The sequence below is a fragment of the Silene latifolia genome, chromosome 11 (genome assembly GCF_048544455.1).
Source record: "Silene latifolia isolate original U9 population chromosome 11, ASM4854445v1, whole genome shotgun sequence".
In the NCBI taxonomy this organism is placed as follows: Eukaryota; Viridiplantae; Streptophyta; class Magnoliopsida; order Caryophyllales; family Caryophyllaceae; genus Silene; species Silene latifolia.
In genome coordinates, this window is record NC_133536.1 from 45650234 (window position 1) to 45674216 (window position 23983).

At 36.2% G+C, this 23983-nt stretch overlaps 2 protein-coding genes across 2 annotated transcripts; both read left to right on the forward strand.

The window, feature by feature from the left end:
- Positions 1–6281: 6281 nt before the first annotated feature.
- On the forward strand, positions 6282–9988 carry LOC141611587 (putative cinnamyl alcohol dehydrogenase 1). Its single transcript, XM_074430164.1, has 5 exons — positions 6282–6522; positions 6897–7010; positions 8510–8737; positions 8989–9428; positions 9627–9988. Exons 1-5 carry the CDS (start codon positions 6434–6436, stop codon positions 9827–9829), a joined length of 1074 nt encoding a protein of 357 aa, XP_074286265.1. The 5' UTR covers positions 6282–6433; the 3' UTR covers positions 9830–9988.
- Positions 9989–10945: 957 nt separating this feature from the next.
- On the forward strand, positions 10946–14571 carry LOC141611589 (uncharacterized). Its single transcript, XM_074430165.1, has 6 exons — positions 10946–11073; positions 12354–12432; positions 12523–12592; positions 13299–13408; positions 14016–14130; positions 14269–14571. The coding sequence occupies exons 2-6, from the start codon at positions 12369–12371 to the stop codon at positions 14351–14353; spliced, it is 444 nt and encodes a 147-aa protein (XP_074286266.1). The 5' UTR covers positions 10946–11073; positions 12354–12368; the 3' UTR covers positions 14354–14571.
- The last annotated feature ends 9412 nt before the right edge of the window (positions 14572–23983 follow it).

A 23983-nucleotide genomic window follows, 5' to 3' on the forward strand; every position in this document is an offset into this window, starting at 1 on the left:
CTTTCTTCTTTTGAAAACTTTTACTCTTATTATATTCATCCTTCTCTCCTATCACAAAACTCAACCCAACTCTTTTACTCATATTTTATTACTTTATTTAATGTTTTGGCCCCATAATTCCTTATTTAACTCCTAAGGGCAATAGAAATGGTTATAGTTCAATACTACATTTTTTTTCATTGACACATCAATACAAATCAATAATCATAGAACTTTTTATTTCTCCTCAATGATAAAAGTACGATATTTTTTATGTGGTCCGTCCTTTTTCTCACCTTTTTCTAACATGAAACCGGTTTCTTACTTTAGAACTGGTCAAGGAGCTCCTTATTTTGTAGCTCAATGGTCAAGGAGCTCCTTATATGATATGAAACTCCTTATAATTCACCATTGCTATTGCCCTAATTATTCATCACACTCTCCTATCACCAAACCTCACTCAACCAAAATCAAGTAGAAAACCCTCTAAAATTATAAAAAAATGAAGAGAGAGAATCTAGAGAGAAGTAAAAGCTCTGAACTTTAGGTAATCATCAGCAGCTGCCATGACAATAATGACGAAAGCTTCTTCGTCCAAACATAATTCCGCCACAAAATCCAACCAAAATACCAAAAAAAATTGACTCTTTCTTCGTCCTCTACTCAACCTATTACCAAAAAGAATGGACCTTTGGCATCGGAAGTTCTTAAAGAGAAGAATGTTAATGAAATTGTTGGTATCTCACCATTTGACCTTGAAATTGTTGAAGTGGATGAGAATGCTGAAGAATGAATTGTCCAGGGTAAGAAAAAGCAAAACTTTGCCAGCATTCATGAGGATCCTAAGGATTTCTTGCAATTTACAGCGGAAGATGTTGCAGATGAGCTTAACTACTGGAAGCCTGATGTTTATTGTTTTGTTCTCAGAGCCAATCCTCCAGTGGAAGTTGTTGAAGGTTTTGTTAGACGTATCTGGGCTAATTTCTCCATTGATAAGGTATCATTCCTCCCAAATGGCATATTTTTGGTTCGTTTTCAGAATGAATAGAATAAGGATGCTGTTCTCAAATAGGGTCATTACCTGTTTGATAACAAACCTTTAATTGTTAGGAGTTGGAATGAGAATGTGGAGTAAGATAATATTAAGTCGGTTCCTGTATGGGTCAGGTTAATGGATTTACATTTAAAGTTTTGGGGTAAATGTCTACCAAAATTTGCACACCTTGTTAGTAAGTACATCCGCAGTGACATTCCCACTATGGAAAAAACTCGACTGGGTTTTGCCCGTGTTTTACTTGAAGTGCCCTTTGATACAAAGATTGTTGAGTGGGTAAAATTTTTAAATAAAGAGGGTAAGATTGTGAAAATTCAGGTTGAATGTGAATGGAGACCCATTGTTTGCACTGTCTGTGGAGGTGTTGGCTATGAGAATGCTGAGTGTAGGAAACCTAAACCTAGGAGTTCCGCACAACCTCCCCCTCCCACTCAGAAGTGGCTCCCTAAGAAAGTAAAATCTATATCTCATATTCTTCAGCCATCTAAACCGGTTTCCCCGGCTGTCAATGTGCCTGGTGCTCCTACTGTGACCTGAGGAGATTCAGCACAAAATTCAGGTTACCTGGTCTAAAAATGGCACTTATACCCAGGTTAATACCCCTGCTAGGCCTCCAACCACCTTTAGCAGGCAAGAGATTATACGAGCAAGAAAGAATTCAACCACCCCCAGCCAATATACTTTTCAGGATGCCCTCAATAATGCTGCTCCTAAGCTGGGTATTGGCAATTCTCTGCCTAGTGAGACACCTAGGGTTGGGGTTGGTACAAGTGGCAGTGTGTTACTCCCTTCTGGGAGTAATGCATAGCCTAGGATTTTGGAATATTAGGGGACTAAATAACCCAGCTAAACAAAAACAAGTCAAATGGTTCTTACATTCTCATCAGGTGGGTTTATTTGGTCTCTTTGAGACAAAGGTAAGACCTTTGTCTCTAAATTCTATAAGAACTAATATGTGTAATGGATGGTCTCTATCTACTAATACTTCTTGCCATCCTGGAGGTAGAGTCTGGGTTTTGTGGAATCCTACTATTTTTCAGGTTCATTTTGTGCATTACACTGCCCAACTTATTCATATGGAAGTCATTGAGATTAGTACTAAGTTCCATTTTTTATGTACCATGATTTATGCTTTTAAGGACACTGGTGATCGTAAGAAGGATCTTTGGCATACTCTGAATGGATTCTCTAACACCATTCAGGATCCTTGGATTCTTTGTGGGAATTTCAACTGTGTCTTAAGTCCTACAGAGAGACTGGGTGGGCAAACAACTGGGTAAGAAATGAATGATTTTCAAGCATGCATTGATCATTGCCAATTATTTGATAGTCCTGTTGCTGACTCTTTTTACACTTGGAATAATAAGCAGGACCATCAAACCAGAGTTTACTCTATGTTATATAGGGTCTTAATCAACAGTGAATGGATTAAAGCTATGGGTAGTTCCTATGCCCATTTTTATAATGAGGGTCTATTTGATCATACTCCATGTGTTGTTCAAGATGTTGATAGTCATATGAAAGGAATGAGGAGTTTTAAATACTTTAATATGTGAAGCCAAGTCCCTGATTTTATTCCTTGTATACAACAACACTGGAACAATTATTGGCAAGGTACAAGGATGTTTAGAGTTATTATGAAGCTTAAATCCCTAAAAAAATCTTAAGGAGCTCAATAGGAAGCTATTTCATGATATTGAGAATAGTGCTACTCATGCTTGGAAAGTTTTAGATGCTATACAGGATCAACTTAAGGTGGATCCTACTGATGCTACCTTAATTAGTAAAGAAAAAGAAGCTGCTAATGTCTATAGAGATTTGCAATCTGCCTGTCATAGCTTCTTTATTCAAAAAACTAAAGCCACTTGGGTCAATCAGGGTGACAACAATACCAGATATTTTCATACTCTTTTGAAAGGGAGAAGTGAAAAAAATAAGGTTTTTCTTATTGAGTATCAACATGGTACAGTTCATACTGATGGATATCAAATTCAAAATGCTTTTTTTAAAATACTATGAGGAGCTCCTTGGAACAAATGCTGATACTACAACTGTGAGCCATTCTGTTGTCCATCTGGGACCAGTCTGTACTCCTTATCATTGTGATTTGTTACTCACTCTTGTTACCAAGGTTGAAATAAAAGAAGCTATTTTTTCAATTCCTAACCACAAGGCCCCTGGTTCTGATGATGGTTTTTCTAGTACTTTCTTCAAAGATTCCTGGCATATTGTTGGAGATGAGGTATGCAATGCCATTATGGATTTCTTTCACACTAGGAAGTTATTACAACAGGTCAATCATATTTTTATTAGCTTGATTCCTAAAGTTGAACTGCCTCAGAATGTTACTCAATTTAGGCCTATCTCCGACCGCAATGTGTTATATAAGGCCATTTCTAAGATTTTGTGTACCAGAATTTCTGCTGTGCTGCCTGATATTATCAACAAATCTCAAGGTGTATTTATCAAAAGGAGAAGTTTTGTAGAAAATATATTAATTAATCTGTGAAGATCTAGTGAGGCTTTACAACAGGAAAACAATTTCTCCTAGATGTTTGATGAAAATTGATCTTAAAAAAGCTTATGATTCAGTTCAATGGAAGTTTTTGGAGCAAATGTTGAGAGCTTTACATTTTCCTGAAAAGATCACTAATTTAATCATGGTTTGTGTAAGGACTGCATCCTACTCTTTGGTTCTAAATGGAGAGAATTTTGGTTATTTTAAAGGAGCAAAAGGATTAAGACAAGGGGATACAAAATCTATAATGATTTTACTCAGAGCTTTTGCCACCTTCTCTGTTGCTACTGGACTACAAATGAACACCTTGAAGTCTAATATATATTTTAATGGTGTTTCTGCTACTGTCAAGGCTGATATCTTACAAGTCTCAGGTTTTATAGAAGGGCCTTTGGCCTTTTAAGTATTTGGGGGGTGCCCATTTTTGCTGGCAGACAGAGTATTAAGCATTGTTCCGGTTTGATTGAAAAAGTCACTGAGAGGATCGGTGGGTTTGCTGCTAAGAAATTGTCTTACTCTGGCAGACTTACTCTTGTGAACTCAGTTATTCTGACTTCACTATATACTTACTGGGCTACTATTTTTTATCTTCCTAAAGGAGTATTGAGGTGAATTGATGCCCTATGTAGAAATTACCTTTGGGATGGATCCACTGAGTATCTTAGATCCCCCTTGGTGAGCTGGGAAAAGATTTGTGTACCAAAATGTGAAGGAGGTTTGGGTATAAGGGACAGTCATACCTGGAATTTAGCTGCAATCTGCAAGCTGTCCTGCTGGATTTATAATAACCTTGATAGCTTATGGGTTAAGGGTTAAGTGGGTGCACCGTGTTTATATGAAGGGTGTGCCCTGGTCAAGTTATTCACCTAAAACTGATACTTTATGGAGTTGGAAGGTCATCTGTAGAGTTAGAGAAAAGTTTGCAGGAGGTTTTTCTAGTGCTGGTCAGTGGTTACCTGATCCTTCAGGGTATTTTGCTACCAGTGGCTATCAGTGGATCAGGAAAACACAGCCTGCTGTTACTTAGGAAAAGATAATCTGGAATTCTTGGTGCATTCCTAAGCATAACTTTATTAATTGGTTAATTGCTCGGGGTGCATTGCTGCTTAAAGATAAACTGATGCAAATAGGGGTTGCTGCTGATCCTGCTTGCTGCATCTGTGGCATAAGTATTGAGTCTCACAGTCATCTGTTTGTTCAGTGCTCTTACACTAAGAAGCTGGTTTTGTTGCTGAGTTGCAAACTGAATATCAGACTGCCTGCTGTCAACTTGCTGTTGTGGATTCAGTCCAAACCGTGAACACAAGTGAAGAAAAGGGTACTTATTGCTTGGATTCAAGCCTTATATTATGCCATATGGCATCAGAGGAACAAAGCTATGCTTGATGGGTTTCTTGAAAAACCTGATGTTGTAATTAGATAGATTGGTAGCATGCTTAAATTTCGTTCTATGTTTTTGGCTAAAATGTATTAAGAAGAGTAGTGATGAAGTATGGATTAAGTCAATTAAATATTGATTGACTAGTCTATGTTTCATGAATGTACCTTATGTGGTAGTTGTAATAGTTTGTTCATGAGCTTAATGGAATTTCTAACCTTTTACCCAAAAAAAAACTCACACAATCTTTTTACTCTTATTTTATTCCTTTCCTTAAATATTGTGTCCACAAACAAAGAGAAGAAAATAACGACTAGGAGGGAGTATAACAAAAGATGTAACCATGCTTATTATGAAAAATGGTGTTTGGTAAAAAAAATTCTACTGGCAACAAGTCTCCCTTTATCCGTCACAAATTTGCGACGGATACTACTCATGTGAATTAAGGCGAAATAGATTACTAATTTTTAGGTACTCTACTTTTGTCTTATCTACCTATATGAGTATTACTTAACTTATTATAAACTTGGGACGAATATACTGTCACAAATAAGAACTTGTGTTTTAATAATTGCGCTACAATTAGCCAACTTTAATAAGGTATTTTTGTAATGACAAGCATATCTTGGAGCACAAATTCTTATTTCAGACCGACGGATATCATTTCCTCTCACAAAAAACCCATTTAGGGTGTGAGTGGGAAAGCACATGGGGGTGTCCCACCACTCATGTGCTTCTCACTTGTGAGAGGTCTTATTGCGGTCTGAAATAAGGCGGTCTTAAGCAAGACAGACTGATCTTGTTGGAGTGACCATATTACCGTCAATGGGTTAGATAGCATTAAGTCTTGTTTAGAACTGTTATAAGTTATAATAAAGGGTGGAAATTATTATTAACTCTAAAAAAAGTGTTGATTTAGATGAATTTATACCTCTAATTAAATTATTCTTGTTTACCACGGTTCTAAATAATAATTTATGGTTCGGTAGATAGGGTGATGACTAAATGACGCAAAATTCCTCCGAGTTTACCAACCACAAAACACAATGAGAGAAGTGGTAGTGCGTTTTCTCCACTTAGGTGGGGACATCTTACATTTGCCGTTCTCCGTTTCGTTGAATAATATTCTGTTTTTGATGACTAATCTCACCAACTTTTTGAAATCCAATATTTCTATAATAAAAATATTCATATTCAGTTGCTAATATTCACAAGCTCATCCATGATTTATTTCCCTCCATTTCATTATCTACAGTATCTAATTATCTACTCCCTCCAAGTGATATGTATCTTCCCCTTTCTCTAATATATGTGAGGAGTATTTTATTGGAAGGGGAAGATTGATAAAACTTGGAGGGAGTATATATTTAATATGTCTCCATTTACTCTTATAAATATTCCTATTTGATTTCCTTACTCTTTTGTCTCCAACTTCATATAACAACCAAGCTTATTATTTTTCTTTAATCTAAGAAATTTCAATAAGTTTGTGAGAAAATAGAAGATGGGTAGCCAAGGAAGTGAGAAAGTAATTACTGGATGGGCAGCTAAAGATTCCACTGGTGTTCTTTCTCCTTATTCTTACTCTCTCAGGTTCACTACATATCTTTTATGCTCCGACTAGTCTTCTTAAGGTAGAGGTATATGTTATTTACACAAACATACCTATGTGAAAATAAACATGTTTTCTATAACCTATAGTAAAAATGTTTCGACGAGAATGATATTAATCGGTACTTATTTCACAATACAAAAGGAAGAATGGATATATGGTTCTTTGTTTTAACAATTGGTGATTTGTTGTAATGGGGTCATACATGTAATTTTAATGCGAACGAATTTCAAATTGAGACCTCAAATTTTTTGTGAGAAGTATTTATCGACAAATAAACAATTGTAGGAGTACAAAATAAGTACTCGTAATATGTTAACCTTGATCTTAACCCGTTAACGTAATATGAAAACAGAGAAACAGGGCCAGAAGACGTGTACATAAAGGTTCACTGTTGTGGAATATGTCACACGGATCTTCATCAAGCTAAGAATGATCTCGGCATGTCTAACTATCCTATGGTTCCCGGGTTTGTACCTTTCTCAGCACTCTTTGCTTTTATTTTTCAAGGTCCGTACAGCCGTACTATGTTCTTAACAATCGCGTTGAAATTAACTTAAGCTTTTAATTGAGTTCACGTCTATGGAAGATCTTCTCAACATCAGCTTAATTAAGTCAGGAAATTCATTAGGCGTCACAATTTTCCTCTTACTTTTATTACTAGTACGAGAGTATGATATTGATTAGATTGGTTAGTGGTACTGGTGGATGAGTGACACAGAGTACAAATTGACGTGATAATTTTGTTGTTCTTTTTCATTTATTCTCAATTTGTTCAACTTATCATTTAGTAATTATCTTTTTTCTCTTTTCTTGATTTTTTTTATATGTTTAAGTGTATGAGATCAGAAACTATAACTTATATTTTTTAAAACAAAACCCAAAAACTTTAGTAAATAGCTTAAATTCTAAACCACCAAATAATACAAGGGGTGATATAGTCAATTGAAGATTAGGTCGTTATCAATGAGATGATAAGAACATGTAAAGTGGAAAACATTTACCTACCAATCTACCATAGAATGACACAACATCTAAAGATGTGAATTGAATTATTAAACCGGAAGTGATTGCTTTTCTCAAAGGACAAAGCTAGGCGTATTTATTAAAATTGGCTGGTGTGAGTGGTAAGTAAGTGGTTATGAGGTTGGATTTCTGACTCTTGTGAATAAAAAAGCCAAATTTTGGTATTAAATTGCCTTCAATACCTTGAACGAGATTGTCTCAGCTGTCGGTACGGGATACTCCAAATCAAAAAAAAAAAAAAAAAAAAAAAAAAAAAAAAAAAAAACTAGGTGTATGTATTTCAGTTTTACAAGATTCACAAAATGCATCATGACTTACAACTTGGGCCTGGATTGTTTCGATTTGTTTGGTTGTTTTTAATGTTGCTTCTCTTTTGATGGATTTATATTTCATCAATGCTTCTTAGTTCTCAGTTCTCACCCACTTTTACTCCGTTTATTTACTAGATTGTACAAAACCGGTCCAAAATAATACAAGTAGCTTCCCAGTGCCTTTGATACGGCGTGCTCCATTATTCAACTAAACTTGCTAGATACGTAGTTGTCTATGAAAATAGTTCCTGCATTCTAATCAATTCTATATATTTTGAATAAATGTGATTTTATTTTAATTAAATGTATAGAATTGATTGAAATTGAGTGAGTATTATCTTAATATCCGTAAAGAAAAAAAGAAATCGCGTGTACATATAATATATACATAAATCAATATTTTCTAACAATAAAAATAGTTAAATGTATAATTATTGTCATGATATTCAAGTATAAAATCATTTTTACCATAATTAATGAAAATATCTGGTGAATCTTGCCGATTTAGGTTGTTAATGTAGAAAAATGTTATTAATTTACATTTGATTTAACAAAGTTGTCCATGTTCAATATTATATGTAGTTATGTACCAGTACCACCAATGCTAAGTAGTTAACTCCGGTATATGCAGACATGAGGTGGTGGGTGAAGTGGTGGAGGTGGGATCCGAAGTGACCAAATTCAAAGTCGGGGATCGAGTGGGAGTTGGTCTGATCGTACAGTGCTGCCGAAATTGCCACCCTTGCCAGTCGGAAGAAGAGCAGTACTGTAATAAGAAAATCTGGTCTTACAATGATGTCTATCTTGATGGCAAGCCCACTCAAGGTGGCTTTGCCTCTCATACCGTCGCTGATCAAAAGTAAGTTCAATCTATTTTTCTGTAAAACTTTCTTACAATAAACTAACAAATGGTCGATTTGTAGTAGCGTAGTAGTTGTGGTCGTCTTTAGGGTGGTTTAACATATTCACTTTTCATCAGACCAGTAATTTGGTTCAACAATATACTCATAAAGACGGTTTTACATAAGAACAGTCTACTAGAAGACGATTTTGAGAGCGCTAATGGCAACAATTAAGTCTAAATGATCCACATTTGAAATATTTTCTCAGATTTGTTGTGAAAATACCAGAAGGAATGGCATCAGAACAGGCAGCACCACTACTGTGTGCAGGAGTAACAGTGTACAGTCCACTAAAACACTTTGGGCTAAACAAGAGTGGAATGAGAGGTGGGATATTGGGTCTAGGAGGAGTAGGTCACATGGGAGTGAAGATAGCGAAAGCAATGGGGCATCATGTGACGGTCATAAGCTCGTCAGATCGGAAGAGAGTAGAGGCATTGGATCATTTGGGTGCAGATGCATATGTAGTGAGCTCAAATGCTGAGCAAATGCAAGAAGTTGCTGATTCACTTGACTATATTATTGATACTATTCCTGTTCTTCACCCTCTTGAACCTTACCTTCCACTATTGAGGATGAATGGCAAGCTTATTTTGAATGGTGTTCTCAGTGAACCTGTTCAATTCCTTACACCCATGATCATGCTTGGTAAGTCTTTACTCCTACCAACACCTTGCTTTTGAACTTACCGATAATAGTCAGTAATTGGCGTAAGTCATGAAGAGTCTAACACGCTTATCATGTAGTCATACTCGAGACTACGTACCATGGCTATTAACTAAGTCAGTGCAAATTTGATTGTGCAAGCATGTTGACTAATGTAGATGTGTTTGCAATGTGAATCAGGGAGAAAGTCAATAACAGGGACATTCATAGGAAGCATGAAAGAAATGGAGGATATGTTACAATTTTGTAATGAGAAGAATTTGACATCTCAAATAGAGATGGTTAAGATGGATTACATTAATGAAGCTATGGAAAGGCTTGAGAAGAATGATGTGCGTTACCGTTTCGTTGTCGATGTGGCCGGCAGTAAACTTGACGTCTAATTTTTACAGTTCCTTTTTATTTGTTGCTGAGGATGGTTGAGTGTACACACTCTTTTCTTTTGTTATTTCCAAATTGCAGTTCGTGTTTGGCGCAAATTCAATGTGGTTTTTGATCAAAAAACAATGTTTGTTTGAGTGCTAAATTATATGTTGCCTGTGTACTTGTGTATATGATGATAACATATCCTTTCACTTATCTGAAATGAATACTTAAATTGCATACAGCCATGTGTTAAATGCTATAGTTATATGGTATGCAAAACTCTGCAAAAGGGCCTTAGTTGACAAAAGAACGCTAAAACAGGTAAATCGTGAAAACCATAAGTCTTAAGGAATAAGGGTTTTAGATTAAATCAACATGTTATTACCTACAGTATAATACATCGCAATTAAAGGGACATCACGGTTTGTAATGTCAGAATTAATTGAAAATTGTCTAAAAACGTCTTAAGAACACGGTAAATACAATGAGATTTTATTTGAAGGCAGTAGCTTAAGAGTTGAGAGAGGGCATAAGGACCTTATGTAGAGTTGGATCCAAGGAACCCATTGATTCAAGACAACTGTATAAAACATTATATTTGTTCAAATATTAAGCATTTTAACATATAAACCCCCACAATACTCAAGTTGTAAGGTTTTAGGTTGAGTTATCAAATCCTCAAATCATCTTTACCATTAATTACTCGTACTAAAAGCACCTTAAACCAAATTATCAAATAGGCGTCTACAGTAGACACTCAAGACACAAGAATAATTTCTCGACACAAATCATAACTTGTATAAAACCCGTCAAAATTAAAATTTAACACTGCATAACATCCTTCCTTTGGTTTGTGTCTAATCTAAAAGTAAGAATTGTCCTATCTAGCAAATTAATTGCAGCAAGTCTCATTATAGACGTAAATATCTGTCTATAATGAGAGATGGGTCGGATTCCTCTCACAAAGAGGCAATTGGAAGTCCAAATGGTAACCACTCGGTTTTCCACTTGCCCTCCTACCTGCCTCTTTGTGAGAGGGATCCGATCCGTCTCTTATTATAGACGGATATGTCCGTCTATAATGAGAATTTGTGAATTAATTGTTATTTAACCAGAGAGATCAACCGAAAAATAGGAGGGAGCAACTTAAAATACCGAATTCCTTTCCGTTTCCCCAACCTTGTTCTCATATTGTACAAAGCCACTCTCTTCAGAATTTAGTTCATCAAGATCTTCCCTTTCACTAAAATCCTACCAGCAGGTAAACTTAAGTTGCAAACTTTTCAGAATTTACGACCTCTAATTTGTGCTTGCGTTATACAGTACGGTGTATTTTGATTTTACCAAACTGAATTTGTGTAATGCTTATTTACCTTTTCATGTGATGGAATTTATTGTTAATTATGGTTGAGGCCCGATCAATGGTTTTATTGTTTTTGGGGATAGTAGTTTAATTATATGTTTTCATGGTAAATAAATTGAAATCCAGTTGTTCATGTAATTGTCATAAGCACAATTTCAAAAATATTGCGTACCCAGTACCCCAAATCAATCTTTCTGTATTTCTATTTCCTATGCCTCCTTCTGTTGCTAACATAGGGTAAGGCTGCATACTAGTAGCTCTGTTATTCCGTTCTAATGAATCACTCCCTCCGTCCCGGGGCCATTGTTGTCCTTTGGTTTTGGCACAATCACCAAGGAAAGGGGAGGGGCCAATTATTCCGTTCAAATTGTTCATTCTTAAAATATAAAGGACAACAATGGGTCGCCCCAAAATGTAATAGGACAACAAATGACCGGGACAGAGGGAGTATATACGTTTTTTTTTTTTTTTAATATATATATGTGACCGGATTTTAAAATTTGTATACAAGTTGTTGAATTGGAGGAAGTATTGATTTGCGTCATTGCATTGATTTCACTTTTCGTCCTCATGTTCGGATAATGTATCGACTTCATTTCATTCAATTGAATGGGAACTTTTCATAGGCGACAATGTGCGACGAAGGAAGTAGTAGAAGTTAATTTTCTTGTTTGGTTAATTGGTATCCTCATTTGTTTTCCTCTTATGGTTGTACTCCATATGATGTAGTCGTATCTAACTTTAGGGAGTACTCCCTCTGTCCCGGTCATTTGTTGTCCTTTTCCATAGTTTTAAGACGAAACTTAATGAGCAATTTGATCATTCACACTCAATTTATTCCACTTGTTATTTAGTAATTGGTCAATTCCTCTTTCCTTGGTCTTTGTGCCAAAACCAAAGGACAGCAATTGACCGGGACGGAGGGAGTATTACTTTGTAGTTCAATTATGTTGATTTGATGAGGCTTTCACCGATGCTCCTCGTGTTCTTTTGAAGTATGTATACTTCGTTGGATTAAAGTCTGTGAAATTATTCTTTGATTGAGAATTGTTCATATAGTAAGTGATCGAGACAAGAGAACTACAGAATTAGAAGAAGTTGAGTTAATGATGTATAAAATTCTTGATAGAACGAATTTTTTAAGCACATCATGTAATGGATGTTGATTTTACTTGTAGAGTGTGTAGTTGGCTATGATGGATTGGTCTCTTGTCAACAAATGGTGGGATAAATGGGCACCTGATAATGTAGGTTCTGGTGAGCAACTTGGTTATATCAGTTTCCCCCGATTTAACTTCGTCTAAAAGGGTGCTTGATCTAATTTTGGTTTTTGTTCTTAATCCAAAGGTCAACCGCTAAAGGCGGCATTACTTCTCCATTATGATCCAACTGGTCCTTCACGCCTCTTATCTACCATGTAAGTGATATGGAGCTTTCTGCAGGTTCTGCATTATTCAATCCCTTCTAAGCTCAAACAGATACTGTACAATGTTTTTTGTGTATTTGTTGGTAAAGGTGATTCATTGCAACGAGGATTCCCTGAATACTAGAGCAAGGCTTCAATTTTCATTTAGTGGTTGTCTAATGATATACCTCTAGTATTAAGTTGTTGCTTGTTACTTCATCTGTCGCCAAAAAATAAAGGATTGAAATCTTTTTTATTGGGTTTTATGTTAAAGAAAATGAGCGTGAATACCATTGATAATCATCCCGGTGCATATTTTAGCTATTCTCCCATCTGACACTTTTATATTTGCTACTTTGTATAATATGTTGTATAGTTATCATTCTTTTCAAGAAGTAATAGTCCATGACTGCAAGTTTCTTGTCTGAATCTGGAAAATCTTCCAACTTGTTGGCTTTCCTTTCTCCATAGTATTCTGGTAACTAGGAATCTACGGGGTATTGGTTAACCGTCACGGGTAATTTCAATTTGGTTATAGTTTGCATATATCTCACTAGAGTAATTAAAATGTAGAAGGCATCAAATCTGTTTAAAAATTTACCGAGAGCTGAAAAGTATAGAAGGATAAGTGATGAATGTAATGGATGAAGCTTTTTTTCATAAGGGGTGTACTTTGAGAAGGCATCAAGTGTTTTGATGCTTATTTTGGTATTTGCAGTGCAGAGGAAGAAGGAATAAAGGCAGATCCTATTGAAGTCAGCCAGTTGGTCAATTTTGTAAAGCGCAATAAGCTCCAAGCGGAGACCTTTCTCCTTGGACCAAATGAATGTAAGTTGTGCGTCAGCTATGCACAATCTTCTTTATAGTGGTCAGTCAAGTTGATAAAGGCTGTTGTAACTTATGTTACTTAAACTCGTTTGAAAGTATCCGACATGGGTACGTGTCCTAGTGTCGGACTCGGCTATTTTTATGAAAATATGCGTATTTTGGCATTAAATCAGGTGTCCAAGAGTCACAACCTTGTTCGAGTGTCAAGTATTGGACACAGTTACACATGTACGCGAGGATATATGAAGAGTAGGAGTAACATAGTTGTTTGTATCTGAGCTACAAGAGCATTTTTGTATGATTTATGATTTTTTGAACCCATGACATGGATCCCTCACTCATACAAAAATGTTGTCAGTCTCTTTCTGGTAGAAGGAAGCAGGTAGCCTACCGAGTATAATTTATATTAGAAATGTCGTTTAGACGTGCTCCTTGTACTTCGGAGCAATTGTTTAATTGATTCAATTCTTGAAATAGTTATCATTATAGGATTGTAGGTGCATACATCCACCCCCTCTACCCCTGCCTTATGGAAGAGCCCTTTAGGATATGGGATAGTAATATTGTGAACTGTATGTGATTGTGATCTTGGTGATTCCCATGGCAGATTTAGTAACATCAATTCATGAGAAATGGTTTCATGCAAGATGCATGAATACGGCAAAGCCCTCAGGTGAAGGCATTGTGGTGATGCAAACAGGAGTGTTTCTCGTAGTTGCCCTGTAAGTATAAACCTCATCTTAGTTCAGTACTTCAGTTTATGTGCCTTCTACTTTCGGTTAATTGTACATAGATGTGATTAATGCATAACTGATCCATCATTGAAGCCCTTGATCTTTTGTTCTATATTTTTTCTTCAGTTATGAGGGCTCAATCGGTTCCGCATCATGTGCTGTGGCAACTGCTGACCAGTTTGCGCATTACTTGTTCCGGAAAGGTTATTGACATTGGCTTTAGAGCAGGTTTGAGCATTTCAGAATGAAGGGAATTCTGGGTTTAACTGGTCTTGTTTGTAGACTTGGGATTTTGTATGAACTATCTGATACCTGTAACATTATTTTTTTTTAATTATTTTTTTTTTGAGGAAATTCCTGTAACATTATTGATATTTCTCAAATGTACAAATCCTAGATTTGTTTAATTAAAACATAGATTCAGGGAAATTGATTTGTAATGTACCATTTTAAACGTCCAGTGGGCACACATTAATTAATATGGATTATGGACATACTAGGGAAGACTACATTGAAAAAATGGAAAACCAAAGCACTTTTATATATACTAGTTGTATCGCGCGCTTCGTGCACGATACCTCAAGATATTGTTACATACAAGACAAGATGTTATTGCATAATGATTTATCTAATACACGCACGATAGCCCAAGATATGATGTTATTTGAGTTGCGAGTTATCTAAGGGTAAGATTATTGTTAGTCCTGAGACAAGACTTTAGTAAGTCTTGAGACAAGATTCATTCAAGACAACAAATAATCTACCCTAGTCTTGACAAAGTCTTAAGTTTAATCTTGGAAATCTAAGTTTTAAAAATCCAAAACTCAACTTAAGACGAGTTTTGACCCCACCTTGAAGAGAAATTGTCCAATGAGTGGACAACATGTGTTATTTCGTTTTGTTAAAAAAAGTGGTGTGGAAAAGTAAAGTCTGAAGGATAATGTATAAAGTCTAAGGTGAGTCTGAGATTGGTCTGAACTATAAAGAAATAATAAAATTTATTGGAAAGCTGAGAGTCTTAAAACTTGTGAGAATCTGACTGATAATCTCACCCTAAAGGAAACGGGTGCTCAAGTCGAACACAAAAGCATAGCTTCTCTCGCTATTTCTTAATATTTGTTCCTCACTCTCCTTTCTCAATTTTCCTTGCTCTCCTTTCTCGATTTTCCAAATAAGAAATATATATTCAAATACCGGTGAGTTAAAATTTCAAATAATCTAATTAAACTAATTAGAAATTCCAAATGCACCAAAGAAAAGAGGCTTTCATTACAAACAACTAAATCTTCTTATTTCTCTAATGCTTGAACCACTTTCATTTTGTGGAAATCGCATGATAAAATGAAATATTGAGACCGAGGAACATGTCAACGGCAGAAATAGGGTCTAGCAAGGGCCACGTCCCCTTAGCTTGGAATAACTACATCTTGCAGCTAGCAAGGAAAATGTCCCCTCTCCCCACCCAGACAAAAACAAAAAAAATATCGAGCATTACTCTTCTGGCCTCCCAACATCTTGTTTTTTATCTTCACTATTGCTCTTTGTCTAACTTTCATGGCTTGAAGAAGTAGCATTGTGCCCTTGCACATTATCATCTGTCTAAGTAGTAGTACTCTAAGTTTTCAGATACTCAATCTTGATGAAATACGAGATCAAAGTATTGTAAGTGAAACTATCAGGCTTAATTCCTTCAGTCTCCATATCTCCCAACAACTGATGAGCTTTATCTACCTTATTCTTCTGGCAGAACCCATTGATCATCACATTATAGCAACCAATATTAGGAAAAAATCCAGCAATTTTCATCTCCGATAGAATTGTTTCGACTTCATTCATGATACCAGCTCGAGAGAGGCCGGAAATCAAGGTATGATAAACAATCCATTTGTGCTCCAAATTTTTGCCTGACCATCATAAAACCTCATTGCAAGAAGAGTACCTAACGGATGATGCTCTATTGCCATTTCCCCTCCATTTACATTTATCTTCTGTGGATGCTCTATTGCCATTTCACCTCCAAATTCTTGTCTGGCCATCATAAGACCCAACTTTTTCTGCCAATGCCAATACACAAATTGAGATGATGAAATTCCTGGACAATCAAGGCAATTGAACTTCAATGTCTTCCAACATAAAAATAAGTGTCCCCTTTGAAGAGAAAGGGGGAATAGGGGGTCAAATAAGTACAAATTGTTTCATAGGAACATTTTTTTGTCAAAAAACCCACAAAAGAATGGAAATTACCTTTGGTTTTTACAAGCACAATCTAATCTTTAAATTTACCAACAGTGGTTTTTTAGTTAATTCTACTTAATATGTCAAGCTCAACGGAAATGTCATCATATTCCACCATTTTGTTGTATAGGAAATGGCAATATCATTTAATTACGTATTTCATCATATTTTAAAGGCAAAGGAAACATGAATAATGTGCTATATGAAATGGCGATATCGCTGATACAGTGATACCAACTTAATATGCGAAGTCTAAATGAGTTTTTTAGCTGCAATTTTACTACTGGATACAAATGCAGGTTAGATACTAAGGGTAATATAAAAAGGTTCAAATCAAGCAAACTGACCTGTTGCTTTTTCAACTCTTCCTTTGAAAGAGGGACAAACTGAAAATCAGCTTCTGATCACAATTTTGAAAGCTTGCCCTCTAACGCCTTCACCTTGCTGAAAAATCCATGTACGATCTTCTCTCTTTTATTACAAGCTCCGGAGGACTAAATTTGGCCAAAAGATAGATATTTGGCCTCTCCTTGTACACCTTCAAGTTGCCTCTCTACCTCTTCTTTCTTTGTATTCGTCATTGCAAGCACTCGTATGACCACCTCCTTCAAATCAATCACCAAATCTAGTGAACTTGCTACCATCTAGTCAGCTTCGTCCTTTGATCTCAGAAGCTCCCGCTCTACTGTACTTGGCATCAAACTCCACTTACTGAACATTAAACTCATCTTCTGAAACCCAATATTTTTAACACATATCTTTTGGTGATTAGCTTTCACACATCTCTACTGGTGATACTATAAAAAGACGAAATACGAAAAAGAGAAGAATGGACAATTTAACTACCCTGAGTTGGTTTGAGATTATAGTCTGAAAACGATTGACGCATTCGTCAATAATGGCGACACTATCTTATTACCGTTAGCCCTTCTATTACTGTACAACATAGTTATCAACTACCATAAACATCAATATAAACAAATAAAACTACTATATGAAGTTATCAATTAAGCAAAATCATAATTAACGAATTAGGAACTATCCAAAAAAATATTAATTAATCAATATACTCTCAACGAAAACTATACCAAGTAGCAAATTTATGTGCAGTCAAAACTTCAAGAAGAGGTTGAACAAGATTAGCATGACCAAGAATCTTTCCCATCATATTTTATCCCACATCTATTGTCTCCCTCGGTCTAGATCGTTGTGCGCTTTTAACAATACTCTAATGTGATTCACCCTACATTTGACACTTGAAATGGCCGAAACTAAACAGATTTTATGGAAGGCTAAAGGCACCGTAGTGGATGCTATGACAGCTCTACTATAAGCCGTCATGCGAGATGGTGACTTTGTCCATCCTAGACTCGTACAATTAGAGTTTTATTAAAACCGCATGTAATTCAGATTTTACCAACTGTTACCAAAGTAAAATTTGTTTAAAAACTGCTACCAATATTGTTGGTTCGGTTTAAAACTAACTACCAAATGAGCACGAGCCTCCTATTTGCGCGTGAAAAGACAGTAATACCCCTATTTTACCCTCCTCTCCCATATGAGCCAATTACCCAAACTTATCCCCCTTTTAACCTATTATTATTCAAAATGGGCTAATTTGATAACTTATACCTCGAATAATCCATTTTTTTAAATCTTATACCTAAGATAACTTTCTTTAATATCTTATACCTAAAATCCTAATTTCTTCAATACTTAATACCAAATCTCAAATAAAAACATCAATTGACTATCTTACCCTTACTACTTACCCATCAACATCCTTTGGCCACCACATTAACCCATCCCCACACCATATTAACCCACTAACCCCCCCACATCCACCACATCACCTCATCACCACCACCTCCAGTCACCTCCTCTTGTTGCTGGTACCACCACCGACAACCACCGATTCTCTCTCCTTTCTCGCCTCTTTCTCTCTCCTTTCACCCAGATCTAGCCTTTTTGTGTTTTTTTTTGTTTGGTATTTGTATGGTGATGAGGAGGTGTCGGGTTTGGTGGGCTGGAGAAGGAGGAGGAGGTGTGTCGGGTAAGGTGGTCGGCAAAGGAGGAGAGGCTGTGGTGGTATGGTGCATGAGTTGTGGTGGCAGATCTGGTAGTGGTGGAGGCAGGACGGTGACTAGGGCAGGCGGCAGCGAGAAAGAGAGATGAGGGGTGGTGGTGGTCCGTGGTGGTGAGTGATGGTGGTGGGAGTGTAAGAAAAGAGGAGAGAGTATGAGGTGGTGGGTCGTTTTTCAGTATGAGGTGAGTGTTGTTGGTGTTGTCGGGTGGAGGGAGGTGGCCGTGGGGAGTAATGGTGCGTGGGGTAGGTGATGGCAGATCTGGTGGGGTATGGTGCGTGGGGTAGGTGGTGGCAGGAAGGGGTAGGTGGTGCGTGGTGTTGTGGGTGATGTCGAGTGGTGCGTGGTGGTGAGGTGATGTGGGGGGGTTAGTGGGTTAATATGGTGGGGATGGGTTAATGTGGTGGCCAAAGGGTGGTGATTAGTGAATTAGAAAGGGTAAGATAGTCAATTTATGTTTTTATTTGAGATTTGGTATTAAGTATTGAAGAAATTAGGATTTAGGTATAAGATATTAAAGAAAGTTATCTAAGGTATAAGATTTCAAAAAATGGATTATTCAAGGTATAAGTTATCAAATTAGCCTTCAAAATAATTAATTTCACTCATCACTCATTTCAACCTAATTAACTTCTCATTTTACTTCCCAATTAAATTGGGGTTTTTAGAAATCAGCTAAATCGTCCGATTTACCAATTAGATTAGAATTACATGTTGATTCGTCAATCTACTTTTTACCCGGACTTTGTTACACCATTTACCAATATGTTACTGTATATATGTTTCAAACTGCTACCGGACTTGATCAACTTTTTAACGGGGGAGTTGGGGGAGTCAATTGTGACAGCAGCAGCGAATCTTAATGCTTGGGCTGGTGTTGCTTATTTGCCGGGGGGTTGTCATTGCTGATTCTTATTTGGGGAAGTACTGTACTGTTATAGCTGCATCCCTCCTTTACATATTGGTTAGTTCATTCACATCTTTACTGTGTTTCTTGTTTAAGATATTTATTTATGGATTTGGGTTGTTGAAGATGTTGGAAAGCAGGGTTTATGTACTCCCCAATTCATCCAACCAACTAACAAAGCTCACGCAAGATTGAAATTTGATCCAAAATCTTTACTTGAAATCAAAATTAAACTCTAATTAAATTGAACCCTAAAAAAAAATCGATCAATAAGGGAGAATTTCAAGAGCTAATAGCTTTCAAAATTAGGGTTTTTAGCACCAATTTTTAGGGATTTTTAGGGAAATAATCGATTGTCGACTGTAGAGTAAAAACAAGTGAAATGATGTAAGAGGAGGAAAATCAAAAGGGTATATAGAAAAAATTAAGTGATGAAAATTAGGGATTTTTAGTTTAATAAAAAGTGTGTGGACTAATGAGCCAGTTGGGAATAATGAAGGAAAAATTACCAGAAATTGATGATGAAAAAATGAGATACGAATGAAAATCAAATTAATGGAATGAAGAGAGAGTGAGTGAGAATGAGAATTGAAATTGGTGAAAATTGAAAATGAATGAGATGTGTGATGAATGGATGAACTAGAAACACAAGGGAGGGGGTAAGGGCATTAAAGGAAGAAAAATAGAACTTAAGATAAGATTTTGAGATGGACGGCTGAGATCCTCTCTATTTGCGTCCTAACCTCATTGGGTAGTTAGTTTTAAACCGAACCAACAATGTTGGTAGCAGTTTTTAAAAAAAAATTATGTTGGTAGCAGTTGGTAAAAAATGGGTTACTTGTGGTAGCAGTTATCAAAAAACCCTAATTATTATTTTCTAAAACGATAACTACTTTCATTCCCAACCTAAATGATGATTATTATTTTCTAGGATTGTTTTTTAGAAAAATTCATTAAAAGAGCATGAATCTATCACTCTGGCAATCAGGAGAAAAAAAACCTGTAAAACAAATAGGAAGAAGGAAGAGAGCAACAAAGAAATGGGAATTGGAAAGGCTTGTTTCTGAACTTGGATCTGTCACTTCACTTAAATAAGTCGCATTGTATAACTCACATCTGAAATCAAACTTTTTGATGTGATGAAACAGCAGGAACATGGATGGAAACATTCTCAGTAAGCATAGTCAATATGTGAAACCCAAGGTGATAACATTATAAATAAAACTGTTTATTATTCTGTCATAAACATATGCATAATTATCTCTGACAAACTATCGGTCATGTATGTAGGGCATACAAATTCAAAAAATCGAATCGGAGACGAGAAATCAGTGAAAGAAAACTGTTATGTTGTCATCACCGAGGAACTAAACACGACAAACTTAAAACTGAAAATTGGAATTAACAACTTGGTCATCCAATATTGCCCTACGTAATTAAACATCACCATCTCCACCACAACAATATTATCTCAGCACTCTTTAATAGTTTAATTCAAGGGTTAGAGTATGGAGTTCGTTATCTCAGCACTCTAGTTAATTTTGCCCTGGTGTGGCAAGAATATGAACGGTCAATACCCTCTCCCTCTCACACATGGCCACTAGAATGTCAGTAAGGAAAAAACTTGATCATAAACTTGTTTTCTACCAACCCAGACTTTCTTCGCTGGCACTTTCCTTTTCACAGATTTACCCGCCTCCCGCCTCTCAGGCTCTCACCTAGCCAACATTATATTAACCTTTTCATAGTACTTCTTATCTACTAAGTATGACTTTCATCACGTTTCTATCATATAATGGTGGTTACCTTCAACCTTGTCCCCGTTGTAGCCCTCTTTCTTTTGAATACATATATTATTTTCCCTTATGCTAATAATTTGTTACGTGCAATGGAAGTACAGGTATGGAAAGCACAAAAATGCATAGTTTTCCTATACTATGGAACGACTTTCATAGCTGCAGATGAGAGTATATACTTGACTGAACATTGAGTTCATATTCGACTTCTTTTGGAATAGAGCTCTTCCCACATTTACCCAATCACCTGTGGACACAATTTAATTAAAAAACAAAAAACAAAGAGAAAGGGAGAGGTTGTACCATAGGGATAATAAAGAGTTGCTAAAGGATAGAACATTAGTAACTGGTAGGAGGAAATATGACAGGTCCTAAGAGGGAAAATAAAGTTTCCTACACTAAATTAGCATTTGAATAGAAAAGTAAAGCGAAGAATTTTTATTCTATTCACTTCAACTCGAAACATGCATAGATCGCGACTCTGCCGGCTTAAGTACTATTGCACAGCAAGCAACAAGGGCAGGGGGGAACTTTCTAGGTATCCATTAGGAGTCGGTAATTCCACTAAAAATAAGAATATGTGGATCAACAACCGTCGTCTTCAGCTGTGACGAAAATGAATTAATTACAGGATTTGGAGGTTGAACAACAAGATGCTTTTTAGTTCTATACAAATGAATTATTTTCAGGATTTGGAGAAAACAAAATCTAAATCATCTAGCAACAGAAAGCTAAATCATATGGAACCGGGCTCAATTTAAGCTTGAGCTTCAACTCCTTAGGTTCAAGAGCTTTGAGGCTAGCTAGAGCTAGAGCTTAAATTTCCGACCAATATTAGGATCTAGCCCGAATCGACTTAGTTACACCATTAAACTACAAAGTAGAAGCCCTCGAGATATTGGGACGAACCATAATAGAACTACACTGCAAAGTTCAACAACTTGTGTATCCAGTGGAGTAACTCAAGTTATAGATTTAAGTTAATCACGTCACTGACCTCGTGTCCAGCTGGACTGATATGGTAAATCCAGAAATGGTAGAGAAGCAACGACATTGCTTCCGGGCACATAAATAATCCTTGAAAACAGGATGCATCTGCCAAAACAAGCAACAGAATAAGTAAATGGCTTTAAACATCACCAGATTGCAACTATTAGTCCATGTTACTACAATACTTTTAATGTTACTGGAGACAAAAACCATCCTTGAACGGTTGAACCTAAAGAACTACTGAGATTTTAAAACCAACCACACCCTTTACTGATTTTGTTTAATGACCCGAAAGTCATAGATAAACACAGAGAGTAATATGGGGGGGGGGGGGAGTGCAAGGATCAACTACTTTACTGACAATTCAACGCTAAATCTGGGTAGGTGATAATCGCAGGCTTATCCCAGTCACCTTATACCTCCAATCAAAGGGAAAGGTATAGAGGATGGATGAAGATAGCAGTAGAATTAGTCATGAAAATCGCCTCAAACACAAAGAAAATTGTCAACCAATAAGCATTAACCAAACCTACATTATTTACAAGCACACCAACAACATATAACCAAACCCCGAAATACAATTACAGAACGTCATTAAATCAATTATCTAAACATATATAAAACCCTAATTTTGCGACAAATAGTAAGAAACCATAATATACAGTAAATTGGCGCAAATCAAAACAAAAAGAAACAAATAAATAATGCAGGGAAACTAAAGAAAAAGAAGTGAGAATCATGAAAACCAAAAAGCAATACAAAAATTAGGAAGGAAAGAGAGGGAAAGGGCACCTAAAGAACGCGATTGGGAAGAAAAATGCAGGGTGCGATGGTAAGGACTAAGGAGAGAGATAGAGAGATAATGGAGGTGAGAGGTTGTCGAGCAAATAAAGAGACCCGCAAATACTTGAGGGAAATAATTAGCTCGACTGAGTTTAGGAGAGAAAAGGGACAAAGTGCTAAGGCCTATAGGAGTAGCCCAGCGCAGGTTGACAACCCAATACCAAAACGCAGCGCAAGAAATGAAAGACAACCAAAACGCAGAGCATGATAACTGTTCATATGAACAGTACACGCCCTTAGTGACTTTTATGTTAAGGTGAGTAGATATATCAACGAGTACATAAGTAAAATAGGGATATCAGTTTTTCTAACGTGGATCCAGTACAATAATTTAAAATTAGAAATATTAGGAAATAATCAGTCAAGAGAAACTATAATAATCCTATCCTCTAGCGTGTTCCGTTTTTCATGCAAGATGGGATAAAAATGAGAGGTGGTTATTTGTGTTGTCATTACGAGTTTACGACCATATAATACATTAACTAGTTTTGGAGCCCGTGAAAATCACGGGATCGTTAATAATTAACTGTGTTTAAGTATTTAATTTGTGAATAACTTATATGGAGTAGTCCCCCTCTCTCAATCATTTGTTTAATTTTAATTAAAAAACCACTCACAAATAATTTAAAAAAAAAAAAGTAAATAAATGAACACGACTGAGGGAGCGATATTTTAAAACAAAAGTTTAATACACTCCAAATTTTTGTTTCGGGATGATACGAAAACCAAAATGTGAATAGCTTGGTTGTTTTGAAGTGAGGACACAATCTATCAAATTGAATTTTCGGGTACTTCTGGTCTTATGGGCAATCTTGACGCCATAGAAGTATTGGAACATGAATTTGCGCTCCATTGTCGTCCCCTATTTTCAAAGGATTTGAAAATATGAGTAAACATTTCTACCAATAAAACAAAACATTAAAAGAAGTCACTCTTCCATATATGAACAAATTGCATTGAAATTTATTTTCTACTACATATGCAGT

Bases quoted from the DNA above. Each gene is read 5' to 3' on its own strand.
- LOC141611587 (XM_074430164.1), top strand. From the start codon at position 6,434: ATGGGTAGCCAAGGAAGTGAGAAAGTAATTACTGGATGGGCAGCTAAA. The intron at 7,011-8,509 runs GTTTGTACCTTT...CGGTATATGCAG, and splicing joins AACTATCCTATGGTTCCCGG to ACATGAGGTGGTGGGTGAAG. The intron at 8,738-8,988 runs GTAAGTTCAATC...ATATTTTCTCAG, and splicing joins CATACCGTCGCTGATCAAAA to ATTTGTTGTGAAAATACCAG.
- LOC141611589 (XM_074430165.1), top strand. From the start codon at position 12,369: ATGATGGATTGGTCTCTTGTCAACAAATGGTGGGATAAATGGGCACCT. The intron at 12,433-12,522 runs GTGAGCAACTTG...CTTAATCCAAAG, and splicing joins ACCTGATAATGTAGGTTCTG to GTCAACCGCTAAAGGCGGCA. The intron at 14,131-14,268 runs GTAAGTATAAAC...TTTTTTCTTCAG, and splicing joins GTGTTTCTCGTAGTTGCCCT to TTATGAGGGCTCAATCGGTT.